The following is a 24,926-nucleotide window of genomic DNA, read 5'->3' on the forward strand; positions in this document are numbered from 1 at the left end:
CTATTCCTGATGACCATCGTGAAGACATTCAAGAGTTTCCCGTCGAAGACTCTTGGGTATAAGAAGTCTTGCTCCATAAACAATTAGGTCATCATCTACAGCAAGCATATCATGTATATTCCAGAAAGGCCTGAGTTCTACTTCCAAATTATGGCAGTGTTCAGGAAAACCTTTCATTATAATTTTCCGAAGTGAATTGTATTCTGCATCTTGTTCAGCAGCAACACGTACCTTTTCCAGTGTTTTGTCCTTTAGGGGTGTCAGAAGTACACCATTTTCATGCATGTCAAGGGCATTCACAATTGCAACATGCAAAGGATCAGTGGATCCATCCTCATTCAAACAATTTTCTTCCGTAGGATCCTGAACTGGTGCACGCAATAAAGCATCTGGAATACAATGAAAACTTCCCTTCTGCCAGTGGACAGTAAAACTGAAATTACTTAGCTTCTCCCTCATGCATTGAAGTCTAGGGTTTTCAATTTCACCAAGTGACTTACTGTTAAGAATTGGTATCAATGGTCTATGATCTACCACAACATCAAAATGAGGTAATCCAGCCAAGTAAGTATGACATTTCTTTATTGACCATAATACAGCTGTCATTTCCAGCTCTATCACAGAATATCTCGTTTCAACATCTGAAAGGAATCTTGAGCCACATTGCGTTAGTTTCCAGTCCGTTCCATGCTTTTGAAGTAAAACAAATCCCAAACCACGCAGTCGCGATGCATCTGTCTGCAACATGGTTGGCAAAGTTGCATCAAAATGTACAAGTACAGGGGTGCAGTAAGTGCTTCTTCACTCTCCCAAAAGACAAATCATGCTGTGTTGTCCAACACCATTCATTACGCTGCCTCAGTAAATCTCTGAGTGGTTGTGCTTCATGTGCAATTACTGAAGAAAACTTCCAAGCTGATTAATAAGTCCATAAAAGATCGAAGATCTGTTATATTTTAATGGTACAGGAAAGTCTGCAATAGCCAAAACTTTGTGGGAATCAACTGTGTAGCCATGGCTCGAGATTTTATACCCACAAAAATCAACAACACGTTTTGCGAAGCAAATTTTCTGAGGATTAAGAGTTATCCCATACTCATCACATCTTTGCAAGATAGAAATAATATGGGCTAGATGATCCTTATAAGAATAATCGTATGCAAGAACATCATCAACTATCTTTACAGTTTGTGGTATATCACCAATAGCTTGGTCTCCTCTTCGATTATATTCATCTCCTGAAGAAATAAGTCCCATTACCGCTTAGCTTGAATTTATAGCGACCCCATGGGGTAAACATGTGAGATCCTGGTCTTCTTCTGCAATCTTGACTTGGAAATATCCCATTTTTGCATCTAGTGTAGAGAACCACCTTACCCCGGTGCTAATCGAAGCTACTGCATCATGTGGTGATCGTACAGGATAAGTGGGTCTACATACATACTTATTAAGCTTAGTCAGATCGAAACACAATCTTATTCCATTTGGCTTCTAGCAACAGGCACTATGGGATGACACCATTCTGTTGGATGCTCAACCTTACAGATAATATCTTTATCCCAAAGTTCATCAAGCTGATCCTTTGTTTCCGACCTCCAGCTGTATGGTATAGTGCGCGGGGCTGTCACAGCAAATGGTCTCACATTCTCAGACAACTTTATATGCATGGGACCTCCATGTATCTCCCTCAGTGTTTTTGTGGCACCAAATACCTGAGGAAATGCTGATACCAAAGCTGCAGCATGCTCTGCCTTTTCTTCTTCAGCTGGATCACGTTTATAAGGCCACCTTGGAAGTGCAACAGGAGTATGAACTACATGACAAGTATTGTCTTTTTTCTCTTTGTAGTCCTTTTTCTCTTCATCTGGATCTACAGACAGTCGTACGGAAGAGAATTAATTTGAGCAGGAAAAATCCTCCGGTAGAATTCCCAAAGCAATAGAATCAAACCAGCTTAATAAAGCTCTTTTTACTTTCTTTTCACTACAGTTATTTCAGCTTGAGTTTGTTGATCACTAAAAAGGTGTGAAGTAAAAATCCCACACAGTTAAGGGTCTGATAACCAGGAACAAAGCTTTTCAATTTTAGAAGGTTCAAGCATATAGGGATATATACCAAGAGACCTCCTTTGTTGAGGCCCATCACCGTTGCTTCTGCTCCCGAATCCGGTGTCCATAGTATATAAGAGTTCCCTGCAGGATGGGTACCAGCACATCACTTATGATCTTATGTACATTCCTGTTAAGTCTACCATTTAAATTTAGTTATTTGACAGCTTTTTGTCCTTTGTCGATTACAAACATTCATGTCAGAATGTCAATCTTTTCACATCTAAAGCATTTTTCATTTTGTATAAACTGTTGGGTGCTGTCTTGTAGTCTCTTTTGTACCGTGAAACTTTTGATATACTCTGTGGGATCATTCCTCGTATTGTAAAATTCTCATTAGCACTCTCAGAAGCTTAAAATATCTACAGCCCTCTGCAAATTCAGGTCCTCCTCCTCTAGCATACGTTTTAGAGCTTGTTCATCACAAGTGCCAACAACAATACAGTCTTCAATCTATTGTCCATACATCGAAGAACAAAATCACAGAATGCTGCAATTTCCAGGATACCAAAAGGAAATCGTCGAAACTCTCACCTATTTCTTGTTTCTAAGTGTCGACGATGATATTCCGTTGACGGGTGTGACTTTCCATGGCATCAAGTATAGTTTCAAGATCTGCATCAGCCGAAAACGAGAGGCCATATCGTAATGTTTTAGTCTTCATCTAAAAGAGAAGCCGGTACCGACCTTTGCTCAGCATCATTTTGATCCCAGTATTGCATACCCTTCAAATTTATGCCACCAAGCATCGAACTCCTTCAAAGAGACACAGGTGAGGTGCGGGTGTGGCACTATGGGGGAGTTTTATACCGGTACGATTTTCGTATTTTCAGCACCTCCACTTCGTTGATTTCGTTGACATTTTTTTGCGCGCTCATCATGGTTTCTAACATCGTAGCTAAATGTTCTTCCCTCTTCTGAGCCATATCCGCTTGCTTCGCCAGCAGCTCCGTCAATTGTTGTAGTTGCTCTTCCATCGTGTCAATCAAATCTTAAATTTTGAATCACCTCTGACTATGATCATTCCACCAGCAGAACAGATCCTACTCACTGCGCCATGTTTGATCTCTTGTAGGCTGGCAAAGAAACACGAGCAAAGATATGTCTCTTTAATAAGAGATTACTGTACAAGCTGACGGCTAAACAGAGACTAACCATATTCGTTACATACATATAAAGAAAAGTATTTACAGAACTCTCGCTTGTTTATTTACATTCGAAACCAATTACCATTACAATATAATTATCGAACCACCCATTACATAACTAGTAAACAAATGAATATGGACATTTGGAGGTATATCACACAGCGACGAGGGAAAGAAGGGGGCAAGGTCTGCACCCATGACCTCCTTTCGACCCTGACCTGACCTTTTATTGCTTCTGGACAGGTGTGGGGGCGATGTCCTGACCGGGTCACGCTTCTGTACCAAATAAAACGGCGCAAGCCAGTTTACTGCCCCAGGAGAGAATTACAGCTTTTGAGTGTCTCTCATAAACCCAACTTCTACTGGTTGAAACTAACCCGAACCAGAATTCACTACCTCTCACAGGTTCAAAATAGACAGAGGCCTACCTATTGGCCAAGCAAAGCAGAAAGGCAGGCGCTTTCATAGCGTATTTTGGCACTAATCTTTACAATATATATATATATATATATATATATATATATATATATATATATATATATATATATATATATGTATGTATCTAGCGAGGGTTTATTGGAACTCAGTTGTTCTGCAGAGAGAACAGATTAAACAGAAGCAAAGAGATTGTCACTTTTCATAACATATTTCTGTTTCATCCTCACCTTCGACGGTTGTTACTGAAGGCAAATCAGTCATGCAGAGAGAGAGAGAGAGAGAGAGAGAGAGAGAGAGAGAGAGAGAGAGAGAGAGAGAGAGAGAGAGAGAGAGAGAGAGGGAGTCCTTTAACAGATTCCTAACAAAACATTTTATGCCTCATTGTAGGTATATCCGTTTTCCCTTGTAATTTTTTTTTTTTTATAGAAAGCGTTATTTTTCCCATATTTCTCTCTACTTGCTTTTGTGGCTTTAAATGTTCTAAGTTGGAAAGACTAGTTGACATCTTTTATAGGATTACAGCCGTTTCAGACAAACTGAATAATTTCAGGGTAATGGAAATTGTCGTTAAATGAATTCTAGTGTTTGCTTCCGTGTTATTTTCTCTTCTGTCAGGTAGTATTTCTGACTCTTCTGTCATAGTATTTCTGTCAGTCAGTTGTAAAGAACTTTTCTCATATTCTGTCTAGTTCTGTCTCCAGAAATCAAATAAGAGCTGGTTTAAAACTGGGCCAGTGCACAGGACGTTTACATTTCTTTCTGAACCTTTACAATGGTCAGAGAAATGAAGTGCCTGTGGAACACTCGTAAGCTTAATAGGAATACTTTCAAGATTTCGACAGAGAGAGAGAGAGAGATTTCAAGATTTCTGACAGAGAGAGAGAGAGAGAGAGAGAGAGAGAGAGAGAGAGAGATCACAAGTATTTTTTACTGTTTTCTGTTATTTCAGCATGCATTGGCTGCCACTTTCAAAAAAAATTTTTCACGGCTAGCAACGACCTAATTACCAATTTTCATTCTCTTATCTTCAACTGAACGATCGCGTGCATCGTAAAAATCGATATTTGTTTGGCAGACACGAAACAAACTCTCTCTCTCTCTCTCTCTCACCAGTTATCAAAATGAAATTTGTCTCACAAAGGTGAATAAGATTCAATTGTGGTGTCGCTAATGCATTGCTTCCTGTAGGTCCATAATGGTCCAATATATCTCTTTCAATGTGCTTCCATTGTTCCGCTTTACAAAATAAGGACACTAAAGTCATTGTTAACAATTAAGTATATAATCAGTGCTTGGCCTGGACACTGGAATCTGTCTTACTTGATGGTGTTAATTTTATAGTCTTTTTACAAAAAGGATGAGTTCCAAAGTCTTTGGAAATATTACGAAAGACCGTTTCTAAAATTGTTTGTACACTCTGTGAGATCTTTTAATATTTGTTATATTCTTTAATATATATATATATATATATATATATATATATATATATATATATAAATATATATATATATATATATATATATATATATATATATATATATATAATATATGGATATAAATTTCTGCAAAGTCAGGATCAAATATCACTAGGCCATAAAAGTCAAAATCTGTTGATAAATTTGAACCTGAGAGCAAGGCACTAAAGGAATACCTGGGCAAGCTAACTGTTGCATACCAGCTAGTTTTCCCCAACTTCCCGACTCAGCTGTCTATTGGGTCATTGCTGAGTCGGGAAGTTGGGAAAACTCGCTGGTATGCAAGCAGTTAGCTTGCCCAGGTAATTCCTGGGTGCAGTTGCTCTCAGGTTCCAACTTCTTTAGACTTGTATGGCCTAGTGGATAGCGCCTTTGCCTTCCACCTGAGAGACCTGGGTCGTTCCAAATCCCTATTTCTGTTCCACAATGATTGTGTGAAATTTATTTATGTATATACGTGATATGTATGTTGATTATTTCTATATATATATATATATATATATATATATATATATATTATACATGTGTGTGTATAAGCATTAAGCTACAAATGTCCTTCAATATCCAACTTGCTCTACCTCGGAAATAATATATTGTCATACATGTTACCCGAAGGGAAATTTTTTAGTTGATAACAAGTTGTCGGTTTGTGGGCTCGAACCACTGAGGACAAGAACTCAGGACTACAGTGACGCCTTAAATGACACGGCCATCAAGGGAGGTATAAGTTGATACCGTCTCCCACCTACAAATCACTGTCGAACTCAGGTATTTGTAATTAGAATCGATATCAACCCACCTCTGCCATGTTAGCCATGCAGCGTGTTTGTCACACGCAGCCATATTATGAATGAATTTTATCACATCACCGTGATTCATGTACAAGCATTAAGCTACAAACGTCCTTTAATATCCAATTCGCTCTCCCTCAGAAATAATATACTTTCATATATGTTACTTGAAGAGGAATTTTTTAGTTGATAATAAGTTTGTCGTCTCGTGAGCTCGAACCATGGAAGAGGGCTACAGTGATGCCTTAAACGACACGGCCATCAAGGGAGGTCTAAGTTGATACAGAATGCATGTATGCGTGTGTATGCTTGTGTATGTATAACCATACGAATCCTCATTTGATGTAAATAAGTGTAAAATTTCAATAATAATTGATGAAGGAATTCTCTTAATAGCCCCACTATCTCTCTTCTTGTATACAAGAAATGCACTGTAGCAGGGCTACTCTCTCTCTCTCTCTGTTTTTCTCTCTCTCACCTACCACATTTCTGTATAACCTGCTAATCACATAGATCTCAAATACATAATACATAAGCCTCTCAGCAGCAACAAACGAAATGAGTGAAAAAAAGGAAGCAACTTGGATATGAGATATAAATAATTGGTACAAGAAGCTTCTTAAAATAAGAAATAATGACAAAAGCAGAGAACATAAAGTAAAAGGTGTTTTATATAAAGATTTTGTGATGTATGTCCATAATCGTACACTTCAAAGATACGCTCTAGCCTAAACTTCCTTTTTGTTATGGCGTCCATGGCCGACCTTCCTTCTTGGATGACAATGCGGAGAAGAAAGGAGACGAGTGCAATAAACCAAAGGTGACTAATGTGGGTGGGCGCCTTAGCGCCCGTGGGGAGTGCCCTGGCACTTACCAATGGTCTGTGGCGGCCGCGTACATGAGACAACCGATGACCCACATGGAGCTGAAACGTGTTAGGCAGCTCCCAACTAATAACGGTTACGACAGCAACCTAATTACGATCTCGCCTCTCGAGATCTACAGGTTCTTAAAATAAACAAGCAATTATACTATAAAAATGACTGACGAGAGGTGACAAACAAAGGAGAGAGCAGAACAAATACAAAAAAATTACCTTAATATTAGTTTATTACAAATTAAATATTTAACATAATGTACAGTTGAGTCATTAAATGGTTCAATTTAAAATTAGCATTACTAACAAAAATTAATTACTTAACAGCAGCAAAATACAATATAAGTAATTTAAACTTCAAATTAATAAACACTTGAGCAGCAAAATTAATTAATACACAGGCATATATAATAATTAAACCTCACATAGATAAAAACACTTAAACAGCAAAATAAAATAACACAGGCAGCATAATATGAAATACATAAGCAGTATAATATAAATAATACGTAAGCAGCATGCTACTAGTTACATTACAACCAGAGTTACATAAACATCCTCAGACGAACTCAGTAGAGCCGTCGAAACACCCTCAAGTAATTAACAGGAACACTGCAGGACAACTACGACAGAGCCGACACGACAACCATCTCGTCCTCAAGAAAAAGAAGAAAACGTCCTCCTCCAGTACCGACAACCGACAGAGCCGACACGGCAACCATCTCGTCCTCCAATAAACGTACTGACGTCCTCCTCCATCTACGACGACCATGACAGAGCCGACACGGCAACCATCTCGTCCTCAAAAACTCTCCATTGCTCTGACTGCCAGGATCTGACTTATAGTCAGGTACGAATACCTTATTCACAGCTGCTACCCCAACGGACTCTCTGCTGCCCTCAACGTGACTCGTTGCTGCTACGAACCTGACTTGTTGCTGTTACGAACCTGACTGACGAAGTCTGACGCCATTCACCAGACGACATCTCGCCAGCAAGAAAAACAAAACAACAAAAGGATGCAAAAATCCATTGGAAGGGAACAATCGACAAACGATTGTTTACTAACACCTCCCCACCTAACAGAAAAAAAAAAATTACAATAAAATTTTTTTTTTTTTTACAACAAAATACTCTACCGATGCTGCCACACCCCGCCAGCCAAAACAGAACCAATCCTGGCCTAAGGTCGCCAATATTATGATCTCGCCTCTCGAGATCTACAGGTTCTTTAAAATAAACAAGCAATTGGGCTGTAATGACTGACGAGAGGTGACAAACAAAGGAGAGAGGAGCAGAACAAATACAAAAAAATTACCTTAATATTAGTTTATTACAAATTAGTTATTTACATAATGTACAGTTGAGTCAAGGTTCAATTTAAAATTAGCATTACTAACAAAATTAATTACTTAACAGCAGCAAAATACAATATAAGTAATTTAAACTTCAAATTAATAAACACTTGAGCAGCAAAATTAATTAATAATACAGGCAGCAAATAATTAAACCTCACATAGATAAAAACACTTAAACAGCAAAATAAAATAACACAGGCAGCATAATATGAAATACATAAAGCAGTATAATAAATAATACGTAAGCAGCATGCAACTAGTTACATTACAACCAGAGTTACATAAACATCCTCAGACGAACTCAGTAGAGCCGTCGAAACACACCCTCAAAAATAAAACTGCTTAACAGGAACACTGCAGGACAACTACGACAGAGCCGACACGACAACCATCTCGTCCTCAAGAAACAGTGCTGACGTCCTCCTCCAGTACCGACGACCGCGACAGAGCCGACACGGCAACCATCTCGTCCTCCAATAAACGTACTGACGTCCTCCTCCATCTACGACGACCATGACAGAGCCGACACGGCAACCATCTCGTCCTCAAAAACTCTCCATTGCTCTGCTGCCAGGATCTGACTCGCAGGTACGAATACCTGCTGCTGCTACCCCAACGGACTCTCTGCTGCCCTCAACGTGACTCGTTGCTGCTACGAACCTGACTTGTTGCTGTTACGAACCTGACTGACGAAGTCTGACGCCATTCACCAGACGACAGCTCGCCAGCAAGAAAAACAAAAACAACAAAAGGAGGCTACAATCCACCAAGGGAACAATCGACAAACGATTGTTCCTAACACCTCCCCACCTAACAGAAAAAAAAAAATTACAATAAAATTTTTTTTTTTTTACAAACAAAATACTCTCCCCCGATGCTGCCACACCCCCGCCAGCCAAAACAGAACCAATCCTGGCCTAAGGTCGCCAATATTATGATCTCGCCTCTCGAGATCTACAGGTTCTTTAAAATAAACAAGCAATTGGGCTGTAATGACTGACGAGAGGTGACAAACAAAGGAGAGAGGAGCAGAACAAATACAAAAAAATTACCTTAATATTAGTTTATTACAAATTAGTTATTTACATAATGTACAGTTGAGTCAAGGTTCAATTTAAAATTAGCATTACTAACAAAATTAATTACTTAACAGCAGCAAAATACAATATAAGTAATTTAAACTTCAAATTAATAAACACTTGAGCAGCAAAATTAATTAATACACAGGCAGCATAATAATTAAACCTCACATAGATAAAAAACACTTAAACAGCAAAATAAAATAACACAGGCAGCATAATATGAAATACATAAGCAGTATAATAAATAATACGTAAGCAGCATGCTACTAGTTACATTACAACCAGAGTTACATAAACATCCTCAGACGAACTCAGTAGAGCCGTCGAAACACCCTCAAGCTGCTTAACAGGAACACTGCAGGACAACTACGACAGAGCCGACACGACAACCATCTCGTCCTCAAGCACAGTGCTGACGTCCTCCTCCAGTACCGACAACCGCGACAGAGCCGACACGGCAACCATCTCGTCCTCCAATAAACGTACTGACGTCCTCCTCCATCTACGACGACCATGACAGAGCCGACACGGCAACCATCTCGTCCTCAAAAACTCTCCATTGCTCTGCTGCCAGGATCTGACTCGCAGGTACGAATACCTGCTGCTGCTACCCCAACGGACTCTCTGCTGCCCTCAACGTGACTCGTTGCTGCTACGAACCTGACTTGTTGCTGTTACGAACCTGACTGACGAAGTCGACGCCATTCACCAGACGACAGCTCGCCAGCAAGAAAACAAAAACAACAAAAGGAGGCTAAATCCACTGTAAGGGAACAATCGACAAACGATTGTTCCTAACAAACCTAATAGAAGGTTGTCCGCGACAACAGTTGGATATGTATGCCAGCACACCAGAGACGGCGTCTAACTCACCAGGAAACATCCAATTATACTATAGAAGTGGCATCTCATAGCCGGTTTCAGGATAAGGTCACGACCATGCAAAGGATAGTGCCACGCCTACAAATCATAATGAGGGCATCTCCTTACGAGTCTAGTGGCCCCCAAACCTGGTCAGTAGCCTTGTAATGCGAAATAGCATGCTCCCCCCCCCAACAAAGATGGGGGAGTCTACCACGATAATAATTAAATGGAAAGAAATTTGAAACATTTTTCGTCATTCCTAAGAATCTTGCCTGACGAGAGAAAGAAGTAGAGACTGATTCCAAGTCTAGATGAAAAGATAGTCTCTGCAAATGATGCCATTAACTTTAATATGAATTACATATGAGATAGAAAGTATGCACAAATAACATACATAAATATATATACATATATGTATATATAATATATATATGTACACACACATATATATAAATAATTATATACATACATACATACATACATACATACATACATACATACATACATACATATATATATATATATATATATATATATATATATATATATATATATATTATATATATATATATATATGCACCTTAATCACAAAACTTTCCTTTATATCAGTTTTGCAGGTTCGCCAAATGGAGGAGAAAACGAAAAACTAAGTACCTAGTATTTCGTGTAATTGCTACACATTTTCAAGGTACAATGAACAAAGTAAAGGAATTTTTGCACGTAAGAAAACTTTCCATAAGAAAAAGAAGAAAATCACTTAAAAGCAAAACAGCAATTAGAATAAGTAACAGCAAAACAATCTTGCAAGTCCATCCTTACTACAAACAAGCTAAGTCTCCTACACCTCAAAACCTAACAACAAGATTGGTAGTTAAGAACAGACGACCAAACTGATCCTTCTGATTACAGTAAAAGAATAAACATCACTTTAAAGCGAAAATTAGACAACAAGCCTCAAAAAAATGACTGTACATACGAAGAAACGATATCTTAATTATAGTCAAAAAGCAAATAACCAAAGGACTGACAGTTATTCACGAAACATTTGCACACAACCGCTCAACAGATTCTTCAGTAATAAAACCACCTAACTTGAAAACACCAGAACTAATGTTCATTATGTTCCCATGACAAAACTTTACGAGAGCAGACTCTAGGATGTTACGTTTTGTATATTCATTACAAGCAATTATCGATCTGCACTTCTGTCGATCAATATGATGATCAAAATTAGTTTTATGCAAAAATGTAGCACTGGAAGACTGAAAAGATCTTACACTATACTGATGTTGCTTTACTCATACATTTGTTCATTGTACCTCGAAAATGTGTAGCAATTACACGAAAGTACTTGATACTTGGTTTTTCATTTTCTCCTCCTTGTGGCGAACCTGCATATATACATATATGAAGACACATACACAAACGTGTATATGTATGTGTATATATATATATATATATATATATATATATATATATATATATATATATATGTGTGTGTGTGTGTGTGTGTGTGTGTGTGTGTGTGTGTGTGTGTGTGTGTGTGTGTGTGTGTGTATATGTATTATTACGATCTCGCCTCTCGAGATCGACAGGTTCTTCAAAATAATAAGAAATTGGGCTGAAATGACAGAGAGGTGACAAGCAAAGGAGGGAGGAGCTGAACAATACCAAAAAGTGACCTTAAAATTAATTTATTTACAAATTACATACATAATGTACAGTTGAGTCAGGTTCAGAAACTAAACAGCACACATAAATGATTCAGTGATATAAAAGCCCAGTAAACAAACTGAAAATAAATTAACAAACAACACTTGGGCAATAACCAGGCAGCATAAACATAGCATGGACAGACAGCATGACAAATACAGAGGCAGCAAAATAATAATGAAACAATACACAAGCACCATAAATACACAGGCAGCATAATAATAATGAAACAAATACACAAGCAGCATAATAAATACACAGGCAGCATAATAATAATGAAACAATAAATATACAAGCAGCATAAGAAATAATACGTTAAGTATCATTACAGCCAGAGTTACATAAACATCCAAAGACGAAGCTGCAACACAGGAAAACTGCAGGACAACAAAGACAGAGCCGACACGGCAACCATCTAGCCCTCAAGCACAGTCCTCCAACTCCAGGCGCCCATGACAGAGTCGATACGACAACCATCATGGCAAAAAAAAAAAACTCTCCGCTGATGAGACCTGCTGACGTCCTCCTCAAATAACGACGACCATGACAGAGCCGACACGGCAACCATCTCGTTCTCCAAGAAACGTATGACGTCCTCCTCCAATTACGACGACCATGACAGAGCCGACACGGCAACCATCTCGTCCTCCAAGACACTCTCCGCTGCTTTGCTGCCAGGACCTGACTCGCAAGTACGGATACCTGCTGCTGCTACCCCAACTGACTCGCTGCTAACTTAGACCCTATTCGTTGCTGCTACGAACCTGACTTCTTGTTGTTACGAACCTGGCTTGTTGCTGTTACGAACCTGACTGACGAAGTCTGACGCCATTCAACAGACGTCAGCTCACCAGTAAAAAAAAACAAACAAACACAAAGGAGGCAACAACCCACTAAGGGAACAATCGGCAAACGATTGTTCCTAACATATATATATATATATATATATATATATATATATATATATATATATATATATATATATATATATATATATATATATATATATTTATATATATATATATATATATATATATATATATATATATATATATATATATATATATATATATATTTGTGTGTGTGTATTTGTACCTTTCTAACATTAGGCCATTCCTCACAACAAGGGGTGGTGGCTCTCAAGGAAAGCAAGAGAACATTTACTGATTCGTTCATACTTCTTAATGGTGAAAGAACTCCCTGTGAGGCAACTTCCACACCGCCAGCCTTTCATCCAGATACACAAAGGTTCATGATCAGTGCGTCAGTAACAGAAATTAAAAGAGTTAATTTCTGAAATTCCTTCAAAATCTGAATTTTATCTCCATGGCGAAAGTAAGCATAATACGTAGGAAGTAAGAGAGAGAGAGATGAATTCCTTCTAAATCTCATTTTTCTCCATAATGGAAGTCAGCATATAAATATATGTATATATATATATATATATATATATATATATATATATATATATATATATATATATATATATATAATACATACATGTATATAAATGTGTGTATGTATATATATATATATATATATATATATATATATATATATATATATATATATATATATATATATATATACATATAGTACATATATATAATTTCCTTTTAGAAACTAATCCTTGATAAAATCCATAATTCATAGGAAAAGACTTGCGAACCTCTCCCTATGAAGAGATTTGTCATCTGAAGAGTTGACATGATCTCACACAAGGCCTTGGGACGCATAGATCGACGACGATTCATTTTAAATACCTCTGACCTTTTTAAGGAAAACTCTCTTAAGATCATTTAAAAACTAAATGTAATTCAATTTAATTTTTATAAAATTATTTCGGTTTTCTTCCATGATTTCCTTTGCTAATTCACTGAACTGCTGTGACAGATATCCAGAGGAACGTTTGAAATGAATTTGAACATTGAAATAACTGAATGGGTTAGAGCTAGGCAAATAATCCCCCTTCCTCAGACACAGACTCATTCCACATGTCTCTTGTTCTCCGCCTAAAGCAGCAGCGTTGACCAGTTCCACTGTAACGCCCCTTAGTCCCTTTTGGTACGAAATACTTGCAACGTCTCATTCAACCACAGTCTAAATATCCCTGTGGTCCTTTTTATTGCTGACTGAGGGCATCTAAATACTGTAGAGGTGCTCTATTCCTCACACTGCTGGTCTCCCTTCAGAGGAAGTCGTGCAATTGGAACTTCAAAAGTTCAGGTGAAATTACAATGCATTACTACCCTAATGCTATTCTCCTTGCATATTAATACATTTTTTATCCATTTATTAATTTAATAATTTGTCTTTTTTTTTTTTTTCTTTTTAGCAAGCAAGATTTTTCACTTCTGTATTTCCCTTTACTTTCTCTTACTTCTTTCTAATGAATAACACATTCTTTGGAAGCTTGAATTGCAAATCAATGGTCCCCGTGGGCTTGTTCCATACAAGTAGGTTTCATCTTCTGAATAATAATAATAATAATAATAATAATAATAATAATAATAATAATAATAATAATAATAATAAATACATAAATAAATGAATATATTAACAGGTTTATCGATTGCAGAGCAATGGAAAAGAGTTCTTATTGTGCCTTGTAACTTACACAGGTGTTGTTACCCCCACTTGTTAGGCTACCCCACGGGGGTATTTCACCCCTAACCTGCGACTCCTTGCTCAATCAAATCACTGACCCTGATATCGCAGGTGTTGTGGACAATTAACAACGTGCCGCAATGGATGACGTCAATAGAATGAAACGTAGTGCAGGGTTCGCAGAAAAATATGTTCAGCGACCTACTTCCTTAATTCTAATTCCGGAATCCACATCTATTTTTATTTCAGGCAGGTTTTGAAACAAATGCCTTCCCTCGCACCTTATCGGCAATATCCATTTAATAATCTATTTATCCTGTTTTAATAAATAGATTTCTTCTTCCTATATTTCCCTTTACCTCCTCTCACTTTTTCCTAATGAACGCCATATTCTTTGGAAGCTTGAATTTCAAGTCAGTGGTCCCTGTGGGCTTGTTCCAAACGTATAGGTCTCATCTTCTGAATAATAATAATAATAATAATAATAATAATAATAATAATAATAATAATAATCCTTTAATTCTTTTTCAGGTGTCTAAAATGTCCTATAATCGCAGTTTTCAGACGTGAACTTACCACAGCTCTGAGCACCTTTCACCCTTATATGTCAAAACAATTTGGTTTTCCAAGACCTTTGAACAAAAGCATTATTTACTGGTTCACTGACGCTCATCCATAAATGATATTTAGAAAGCTTATAAAAGGTAAACTGAAAATTAGGAAATTACTCACCGATTTCCAGACTTTCCACTGAATGCGCTAACCTTCTCACTGACTGCGTTTTAAAATCCACAGAATTTTTAGCCGCACAAAATCTTTCGCGTTTCTTTTGTTAGAATCGATGAATATGAAGCCGGTGTCACCGTGCTGAATATCAGACTGGTCCTCTGCACGATGCATGACCTCACAACTCCCCCGACGTCGGCCACATTCTGTTTTATCTTCTTTGTTTTGTCGTCGCCATTCAACGCTCGGGAGCCAGGTCACTCTCATGGGCCTTTTTTCGGTCTGCAACGCTTTGCGCTTCTCCTTTTGTTGTTAGTCTTGTGTTTTGATTCAGTTCAGCCATTCTGATGGGAACCGTGGTCTTCACACACATCACAGTAATGCTGAAATAGAAAAGACAGATAATTTCCAATTACCCTATGCGTACGTACGCAAACACACATATATAGGCTATATGTATATATACAGTATGTATATATATATATATATATATATATATATATATATATATATATATATATATATATATATATATATATATATATATATATATATATATATATATATTGTTAAACGTGAGACTTGGCTGATGAGTTTATTACTTGATTTACGTAATTCTTACAAGGCCCTGCATGCCAAGGACACATGTAACCCGTCGATGAAGCTACAAATTAACCTCAAAGAAAGGTCGCCAACCGAGGAGCTATTCTCGGCAAAGAATACTCAATGAATAAAGACTTTACGATAAACGTCGCCAACTTCGGACACAGACAATCTCTACTCGTTAATATGGTATTGAAACACAACGGCTCTTCCGAACAATAGATGCGACACAAGGCTGCATAAAGAATTAAAATGATTTGCTTACCTACCCTACTTCCTAGTTAATTCACTGGAATGGTTGAATGTCGCTAAACAATAAAAATTAGGCCTAATCTAGACTTCGTAAAAGCAAGTCGCTTTGTAATCTAATAATTATGGTGGCGGTGAAGGAGGAAACAAAGGAAAACGGAAATACTGAAATAAAAAAAACTAGTAATTGACGAAGTTTTGAACAAAACACAGACTTTACCTTGGACAACTAGTTGTTGCGCATACAACGGATGATTGGAAGTTCTGGAACGAATTCGCCACTTCACAATTCACTAATATAAGACAATAGACAGAAGGTTGGAGGACCGAAGCGCATTTCGTGCGCTCTCTGTGAAGGCCTGATTCTCTCTCTTGGTCCGAACTAATTTGGACCAAAACAGGGACGGCCGTTCATGCCCTCGGGGTCTGAAACTTTGTCAAAAACATTCGCCAAAGAGAACAGGTAAAGCAAGCTTAAGGCCACATATCGTAAGGCTGATTGTGGAAATTTTCCCTCTGGGGTTAAATGCCTAATGCTACCGAGTTCTTTGCAACAAACGAACGTTAAAGTTTGAATTGCCTATGCGCCCCCGCTGGACAACGACTTTCCCTGTCTGCGCCAGTCTGATTAATATTACTACAAACAAATACAAAGAGGGCGAACAGCAGTAATATTTATAAATATAAATTATTATATATATATATATATATATATATATATATATATATATATATATATATATATATATATATATATATATATATATATATATATATATATTTACTTAGTTACTTATTTATGTACATTTTCAAATTAACTAACACACACATATTATATATATATATATATATATATATATATATATATATATATATATATATATATACATATATATATATATATATATATATATATATTCACTAAGTCCATGTTTGAAGGTGAGAAAACCGGGACTTTGAACAAGTATTTTTTAGTTTATTCTATATTTTTCGAGTTCATGTCGAATACAAAAGAGCATGTTGCCCAGACTAACAAACTGTAAACCCGCCCCCAAACTTCAGTTTTTGTATATAAATCTCTGTAAACTTCTTTTGTATTCAGTGTGAACTTGAAAACGTAGAATAAACTACGAAAGTAATTGTTCAAAGTCCCCGTTTTCACTCACCCTCCGACGTGGACTTAGTGATATTCACAAGCACGCGTTTTTTCTTTTCTGTATTGATATACAGTATATATATATATGTGTGTATATATATATATATATATATATATATATATATATATATATATATATATATATATATATATATATATACAAGGGTGAATAAGTATTTAAGGAAACTCAGTTGTTTTGCAGAGAAAACAGATTAATTGGAAAGAAAGAGATTGTCACTTTTCATAACATATTTCTCTTCCATTTCACCTTCGCGGGTTGTTACCGGAGGTAAATCAGTGAGAGAGAGAGAGAGAGAGAGAGAGAAGAGAGAGAGAGAGAGAGAGAGAGAGAGAGAGAGAGAGAGAGAGAGAGAGAGGTTCTTTAACAGATTCCTAACAAAACATTTTATGCCTCTTTGTAGGTGTATCCCTTTCCCTTGTAATTTTTTTTTAGACGGTGGTATTATTTTTCACATATTTCTCTCTATTTATTTTTGTGGCTTTAAATATTCCAAGTTGGAAAGGCTAGTTGGCATCTTTTATAGAATTAGAGCCGTTTCAGACAAACTGTATAATTTCAGGGGTAATGAAAATTGTCGTTAAATGAATTCATCAAATTTCAGCAGCCCAACGAAGAAGCGAGCGTCTTTCTAGTGTTCTTTTCCTTGTTATTTTCTATCTCATCTGTCAGGCAGTATTTCTTTCAGTCAGTTGTAAAGAACTTTTCTCATAAGAGCTGGTTTTTAATTGGGTCAATTCAAAAGGCGTTTACATTCCTTTCTGAACCTTTACAATGGTCAATGAAATGAAGTGCCTGTGGAACACTCGAGAGAGAGAGAGAGAGAGAGAGAGAGAGAGAGAGAGAGAGAGAGAGAGAGAGAGAGAGAGAGAGAGAGGTATTTCTCAATCTACTGTACTATCTCTTATTCTTGTCTTTTGTAGTCTACAACAAAGGAAATATAGCTTTAATGTTTCTCCTCGTTAAAGCTAAACTGAGGCGAAGGAAAATTTCGAAATAAATTGTTGGCGAAAAAATGATTGAATCCATAAACATCACGGAAAATATCATCGGTCTTTGTCTGATAAGAAATTCTTAACATTTCTTGACCGAGATTTTAATCTCAACTATGTTCTTAAAATGTAAGAAACGAAAGAAAAGGAAAAGCTTGAGAAATGGCAATGGCATTCAACTGGGTTTATTCGACATCCCTCACTTTTCTCACCTTCTGTTTTCTTGGAGTGAGATTCTTCTGAGGAGTTTTCAAAGCCTTGATCAGGTTCAGAACTGAATGATGTTTACTAATTCACTGCAACAAAAAATAAGTCAAAGACTGAACCTTTTTTACTTTTATTTTACACATATTACTTACTCAATTGTCCTGATAATGATTAGAAATAAAGGCTATTAATGACTGACAATGACGGATTTTCATATCATTAACATGTATTTAAATGCCAAATTGTACTGCCAAATCAAACCACCAAAAATGATATCAGGTTCACAAAAGTAATTAAATAACTGTCTAAAGCAACTGAGTAACTGTCTAAATTAAGTGAGCAGTTTGTATTGAACAGGGGGAGACCAATTGTGTGGGTATGGGTTTTCTCTCTCTCTCTCTCTAGATATTCTAATTTCTTCCTAAAAGATAGCCAGTAGCCTTCATATAGATTTGTCGAATACCTTTTTTTTTTAGTTTCATGGAAAAAATAATAAGAATATGATTATGTCATTTAGTGTATTCATTTTTACCTTTTCTTTTCTCTATCCATCTGACTTGAGAGAGTAACTGCTTGAACACCAGGAGCGGCTGATTTTTCTTTTTTTCGTAATCCGTACTGTAATTCAGTCAATGCAGTCTCTAAGGACATTGCTCGAAGACAACGCTTCAAGTTGAACTGTGCCCATTTCTCAGTCTTTTCCTGGTCTGACTCTCTTCTCCCTTGTGAAACCTTCTCTTGGAATAATTTATTTTTGTTTATTGTAGGAACACGGGTGAATCTATATATTCTCATAGTGCTTAAAACAGGGCACTCTGTTAATGATAAAAATAATGGAATAGAAACAAAAAGAGGGTGGATTTTTTTTTAATGCATTCCACTCAGGTATCACCCAGACATTTTCTACTTTGAAGATGTTTCTCCTTAACAGAACTCTTGGTTTTCTTACTGAACAACTCAGCTGTTCCTTAGACATGTGGGAATCAGCAACAACACTCACCCATTAAACAGAGAGAGAGAGAGAGAGAGAGAGAGAGAGAGAGAGAGAGAGAGAGAGAGAGAGAGAGAGATAGAGATCACAAGTATTTTAATGTTTTCTGTTATTTCAGCAGGCACTGACTGCCATATTCAAACTAAAATTCTTCACGGCTAGCAACGACATAATTACCAGTTTTCACTCCCTTATCTTCAACTGAACGGTCATGTGCATCGCAAAATTCATTTTTGTTTTGCAGACACGAAACAAATTCTCTCTCTCTCTCTCTCTCTCTCTCTCTCGCCAGTAATCAAAATGAAATTAGTCTCACAAAGGTGAATCATCACTAGTCATGCAAAACAATAGTTAGAACCACCAACAGAAGCCAAGTGTTCAATGAATTCGCCGGTTAGCTAGACACTGCCGGATGAGTCATTTCCGCTCCCACCTTACAGAGGGAGCACCCACCCCACTCCGGCTTCGACAGCTAATAAAAAATCGCTTATTATTATTATTATTATTATTATTATTATTATTATTATTATTATAACGATAAAAATACAACAAAGATAAAGATCGTAATTCAAGTTATTTGTATTATTTTCAATTTTATTTTCGATTTTCCTAATAATGAAATTTATTTGATTTTGTATTGCAATTATATTTAGTTACCTTTTCAATATTTATTAAAATTATTTTATTTCACAAATTTCGCAATTTTATTATTTTCTTTATATACATTTTATTACGCTGTCAAAATTTTTATTCTAAAGATTGAAAACGATTCCTCCTGAATACAGACTAAAAGATACCCCATAACATAAAATTGAGAATGCTTGATGGAAAATAACGAATGAAAAGTGTAAAAATTCAGTGTATAGATATGCATAAAATATGTGAAAACAGACCTAACAGATGGAAGTAAAGAAAATGCGTAAAAATGGCATTACAATTTAACATTTTCAGAGTGTTTCATTTCAAAATAAGAAAAATTTAAAAAAGAAATGGAAGAATTCGAAGAAGACAATAACATGAAAATAAAATCAATAACGATACGAAATAGAATTAAAGGTAAATGAAAATGAAAAAAGAATATAATTAAAAATCCAAATATAGAGTAATATAAATAATAAATACACAAAAAATCAATAACAAAATATGAAATGAATAAAATAATACTAGAAAACAACATGAGAATAAAAATAACAAAAAAACGAAAAACAGAAAATAGTAAATAAAAAGTATGAACAAAAAGAATAAAAATAAAAAGGCAGGTACAAGAAAAATGAAAATGAATAATATGAAAGTAAGCAAAGATAGGATCAAATGAAAAAGAATTAAAAATGATAGTGAAAAGTAAATCTTGAAAAATTACGATTACCAATGAATATACTTAGGATTGAGGAGATTATATAAAGATAATAAAAATTCGAATAAAACCACGAAAACAGCAATAAAAATGAATTGATGATAATGATATAAAAATATAGTTAAACAAATATGTTGCATATGATAAACAATATGAACATGATGGAAAATAGAATTTTCATAATCTAAAAAAATTAGCATAAAACAATAAATAAAAATTAACATAAATATAGAAAAATACAAAGAATCATATGAAAAGCAAGAAAGTAAAATATAAAAACAACTAAGACGTTGTAAAGAAAATACAACGTAAGAAAAGAATGAAACAAAATAATTATGACGAAACCAATAAATTAAAAAAATTAAAAACAAAATACAAACCTACATAGAAATGAAACTACCTAAAAATAAACTGTATATGACACTAAACCCTTAATGAAAGAAAAAACTATTATTGTAATAGAAATATATTAATTTTTTATAATATATAAAAATCATTCACATTTCTAATATTTAAAAATAAAAAAAACAAGGTTATACAAAAATCTAAAAAAAAACATTAAACTAAAATTCAATAAAACTACCTAAAAATATGGGAAATCTATTTTTAAATTTTATTTTATTTTTATTTTGTAATACTAAATCATTTTTATTTTAAAATTTTTCAGTTATAGAAAAATTAAAAATAAAGACAATCAAGATGTAAGCAAAAAAAAAATCGCATAAAAACAGGAAAATTAATGTAACGAAGAAAAAGTTTTAAAAAGCACTGAAGAGTTACTTATACGTTGCAATTTGAATATCCAATATTCTAGGAGTTTTTCCTCTTTTAATGATGGATTTTAGTTTAACCTTTACTGCATAACAGTTTTGTGAATTATTCTCTATTTACCATATTATTATTATTAGTAGTAGTAGTAGTAGTAGTAGTAGTGCCGTTGTTTTCTACATTTATAATTTTTGTAACTTTATTTATTTGAATCATTGTTCAAAATGTTATAACAAAATTTATTCATAAAAAAAGTTAGAATATGTAAAAAAGTTAGAATATGAAAAATAAATAGACCAGAAACACTACAAAAAAAGGTAAAACCAAAATAAATGAAATGCTATTCTCAATATATAATAATGCCAATAGATAAACAGGCGAAAGGGAATTAGAAGCGGGATTTTTTTTATTTTATATAAATACCTCAGATTTTGGTTTCATTGACATTGATTTTTATATTTTAATACTGTTTATGTCATTTTATAATTGTATTAGTATTATATTTTTGAAATCATTTATTTTTTTTGTTTTGTTTTTATTTACTATATTTTATTTATCAATCATACTTTTCATAGTTATTTTCTATTTATATTTATATTTGATTTTATTGTTTTAGTTATAAATTTCTTTACAGTTTTGATTTGTCATTTTTATCTAATTTTCTATTTTTTTATTTTCTGATTTCATCTATTAATTTATTTTTTCTCATTTTTTTATTTTTTATAATAGTTACTATTATAATAGTACACCCCATGATCCGAGATCAGAAATTTGTGCTTTTGTGCTCTTTCAGTTGGTAATAAAACGAAAGTACTTAGCAGCATCTCAGTTGCTTCACTTTTCCTTTGTGGCTCTAACTTTGTTCGTATAATCATCACATTTCTACCTTTTCGTGATTATATATATATATATATATATATATATATATATATATATATATATATATATATATATATATATACATATATATATATATTTATATATATGTATATATATACATATATATATATATATATATATGTATATATATATATATACATCATATGAAGGATATAGCAGTAGGGAAAGGAATCCTAATCATCTACAGTTTACTTTCCAATGCCGACGTTTCAACGAATTCCAAGTCGCATTTTCAAGGCTATAAAATATAATATAATTTATGAACATGAGTACCAAATTAATGCAATGGCAACAGATCTTTATGTAGTAAAAATATTTAAAAGAAAACACCTCATTCCAAGACAAGTCAATAATAAATAAAAGGAGTTCACTAAAATCTTAAAACAACCTACCTATATGAAAGAAAGAGCAAGACTAACATAAATAAATAAAAAGAGTGAGGAAAACTATTTGCCCAAACTAGGCTATAAATACTCAATCGTCCCCAGTGATTAAATGGAAAGTAAGAGATTGTCACTTTTCAAAACATATTTCTCTTCCATCTCCACCCTCGCGGGTTGTTACTGAAGACAAATCAGCCAGGTATAGAGAGAGAGAGAGAGAGAGAGAGAGAGAGAGAGAGAGAGAGAGAGAGAGAGAGAGAGAGAGAGAGAGAGAGAGAGAGACCTTTAACAGATTCCTAACAAAACATTTTGTGCCTCATTGTAGGTGTATCCCTTTTTTCTTGTAATTTTTCTTATAGAAAGTGGTTCCATTTTTCCCATATTTCTCTCTATTTGCTTTTGTATTTTTAAGTGTTCCTAATTGGAAAGGCTGGTTTGCTGTATATCTTTCATTGAATTACAGCTGGTTCAGATAGACTGAAAAATTTCAGGGCAATAAAGTAATTGTTAGTAAATTAATTCATCAGATTATTTCATCAGCCAAAGAACAAGTTTCGAGTAGCATCTCACTTCTGGATTGTGACACTTTCCCCAATAACATCATCATCATCATCATCTTTCAGACCTTTTTGTATCTGTGTCCTTTCTGGGTAACTCAAAACTTCTTTCATTGGGCTGTTGAAATTTGCTGAGTGAATTTTCTGACAATTTTCATTATACTTTGAAATGATTCAGTCAATCTGAAACGACTGTGATTCTATTCAAAGTGTAAAGTATCTTTTCCACCTTAAATGTTTTAAAATATAAAAACAAATAAAAAGGAATATGGAACAAATACAGCCACTTTCTATAAAACAATGACAAGGGGAAAGGGAAACGTTTTTAATTTATTTTTTTTTTTTTAAATAAGAGATCTCTGTCTGTGTTTCCATTGACCTCCCTCACTTCTCCCTAATGAGCACCTTAATATTCTTTAGAGGCTTCAGTTTCAAGTCAGCGGCCCCGTTTGGTGAGCATGTTCCATATCAATAGGGTTCTTCGTCTTCTGAATAATAATAATAATATAATAATAATAATAATAATAATAATAATAATAATAATAATACAAGACTTCCAATTAATGTTTGCTATAAAGGCCTCCTTTTCTTGAGGATGTTAAAACCCATTTCAAGGATATCATTGCTCTGTGAGGGGATCATTTGAATGATTCATATCCGAAGAAGTGTTCTGAAAATGTTCTCAATATATTTTTCTCTCAGTGGATAGCATCATGTCATGAGGACTAGATATGGGGCCATTCTAAAATACAGAGCAATTTTCTTTTCGTGTAATTTAGGGCTGGTGTTACTGCTGCTGTAGTGAGTTATTAGAGTGAAATATTTTTCAAAAGTTTTATTGAAATCGAATGAAATTGATTCAGTACCGTACTTCTATTTCCATTTAACAATTCCTTGATCCTAACATTTAAAAAAAAAATATTATAAGCTTTTATTTATTTTTGTGAGTTGCTTACATTTTGAGTGCATAATATTTATTTTTCGAATGTTTCAAAAACACAAGAAAGCATTTTAATTTCTTTAAGCTTTAACGGGTCCCGTGTCTACATTAGCATCAGAGCCTGTTTAGGTTATTTTTTCACCTTATTTGATTATGAGCATAAGGCCACCTATTATATGCCTTCAGCTCAACAGTATGTTAGAATGAAATAGTATGAATTTTGACAGAACAGAATTTAAAAATACCACGAAATAATTCTGTAATTCTGTTTGCTATCTCCGTTTCAGTTTAGGATAGGGTTATTTGTTGATCGCTTCAAGGCCAACGGTACACGTGTAAAATAAAGCGACCTTATGATTATTATGAATCACCACACTTTCTCCCCCTCCCGCTGACTAAAATGCTCATCAGCCGCCACAGGTGATTTCACCAGGGCCACGTTGGGGCTGAACTCTGAAGGCCAGTCAACCGTTGCGGTGCAGAAGGGCTATAAAAACCAGGGGAGAGGGCATATCGCCGTCAGTCGAGAGTGATTCCTCGCCTTCTCCGGGAAACCAAAGAAGAAGAACCGAAGCTCCCTCTGAGTCCAGCCGGATCAGTCAAGTCATTCTTCATCTTCT

The 24,926-nt window shown here is 35.0% G+C and overlaps 1 protein-coding gene across 1 annotated transcript; it reads right to left on the reverse strand.

Annotated features, from left to right (window-relative positions):
• On the reverse strand, positions 1–747 carry LOC136846276 (uncharacterized). Its single transcript, XM_067117082.1, has one exon. The coding sequence runs from the start codon at positions 745–747 to the stop codon at positions 1–3; it is 747 nt and encodes a 248-aa protein (XP_066973183.1).
• Positions 748–24,926: the final 24,179 nt, after the last annotated feature.

Source organism: Macrobrachium rosenbergii, chromosome 15 (genome assembly GCF_040412425.1).
Source record: "Macrobrachium rosenbergii isolate ZJJX-2024 chromosome 15, ASM4041242v1, whole genome shotgun sequence".
NCBI classification, from domain to species: Eukaryota; Metazoa; Arthropoda; class Malacostraca; order Decapoda; family Palaemonidae; genus Macrobrachium; species Macrobrachium rosenbergii.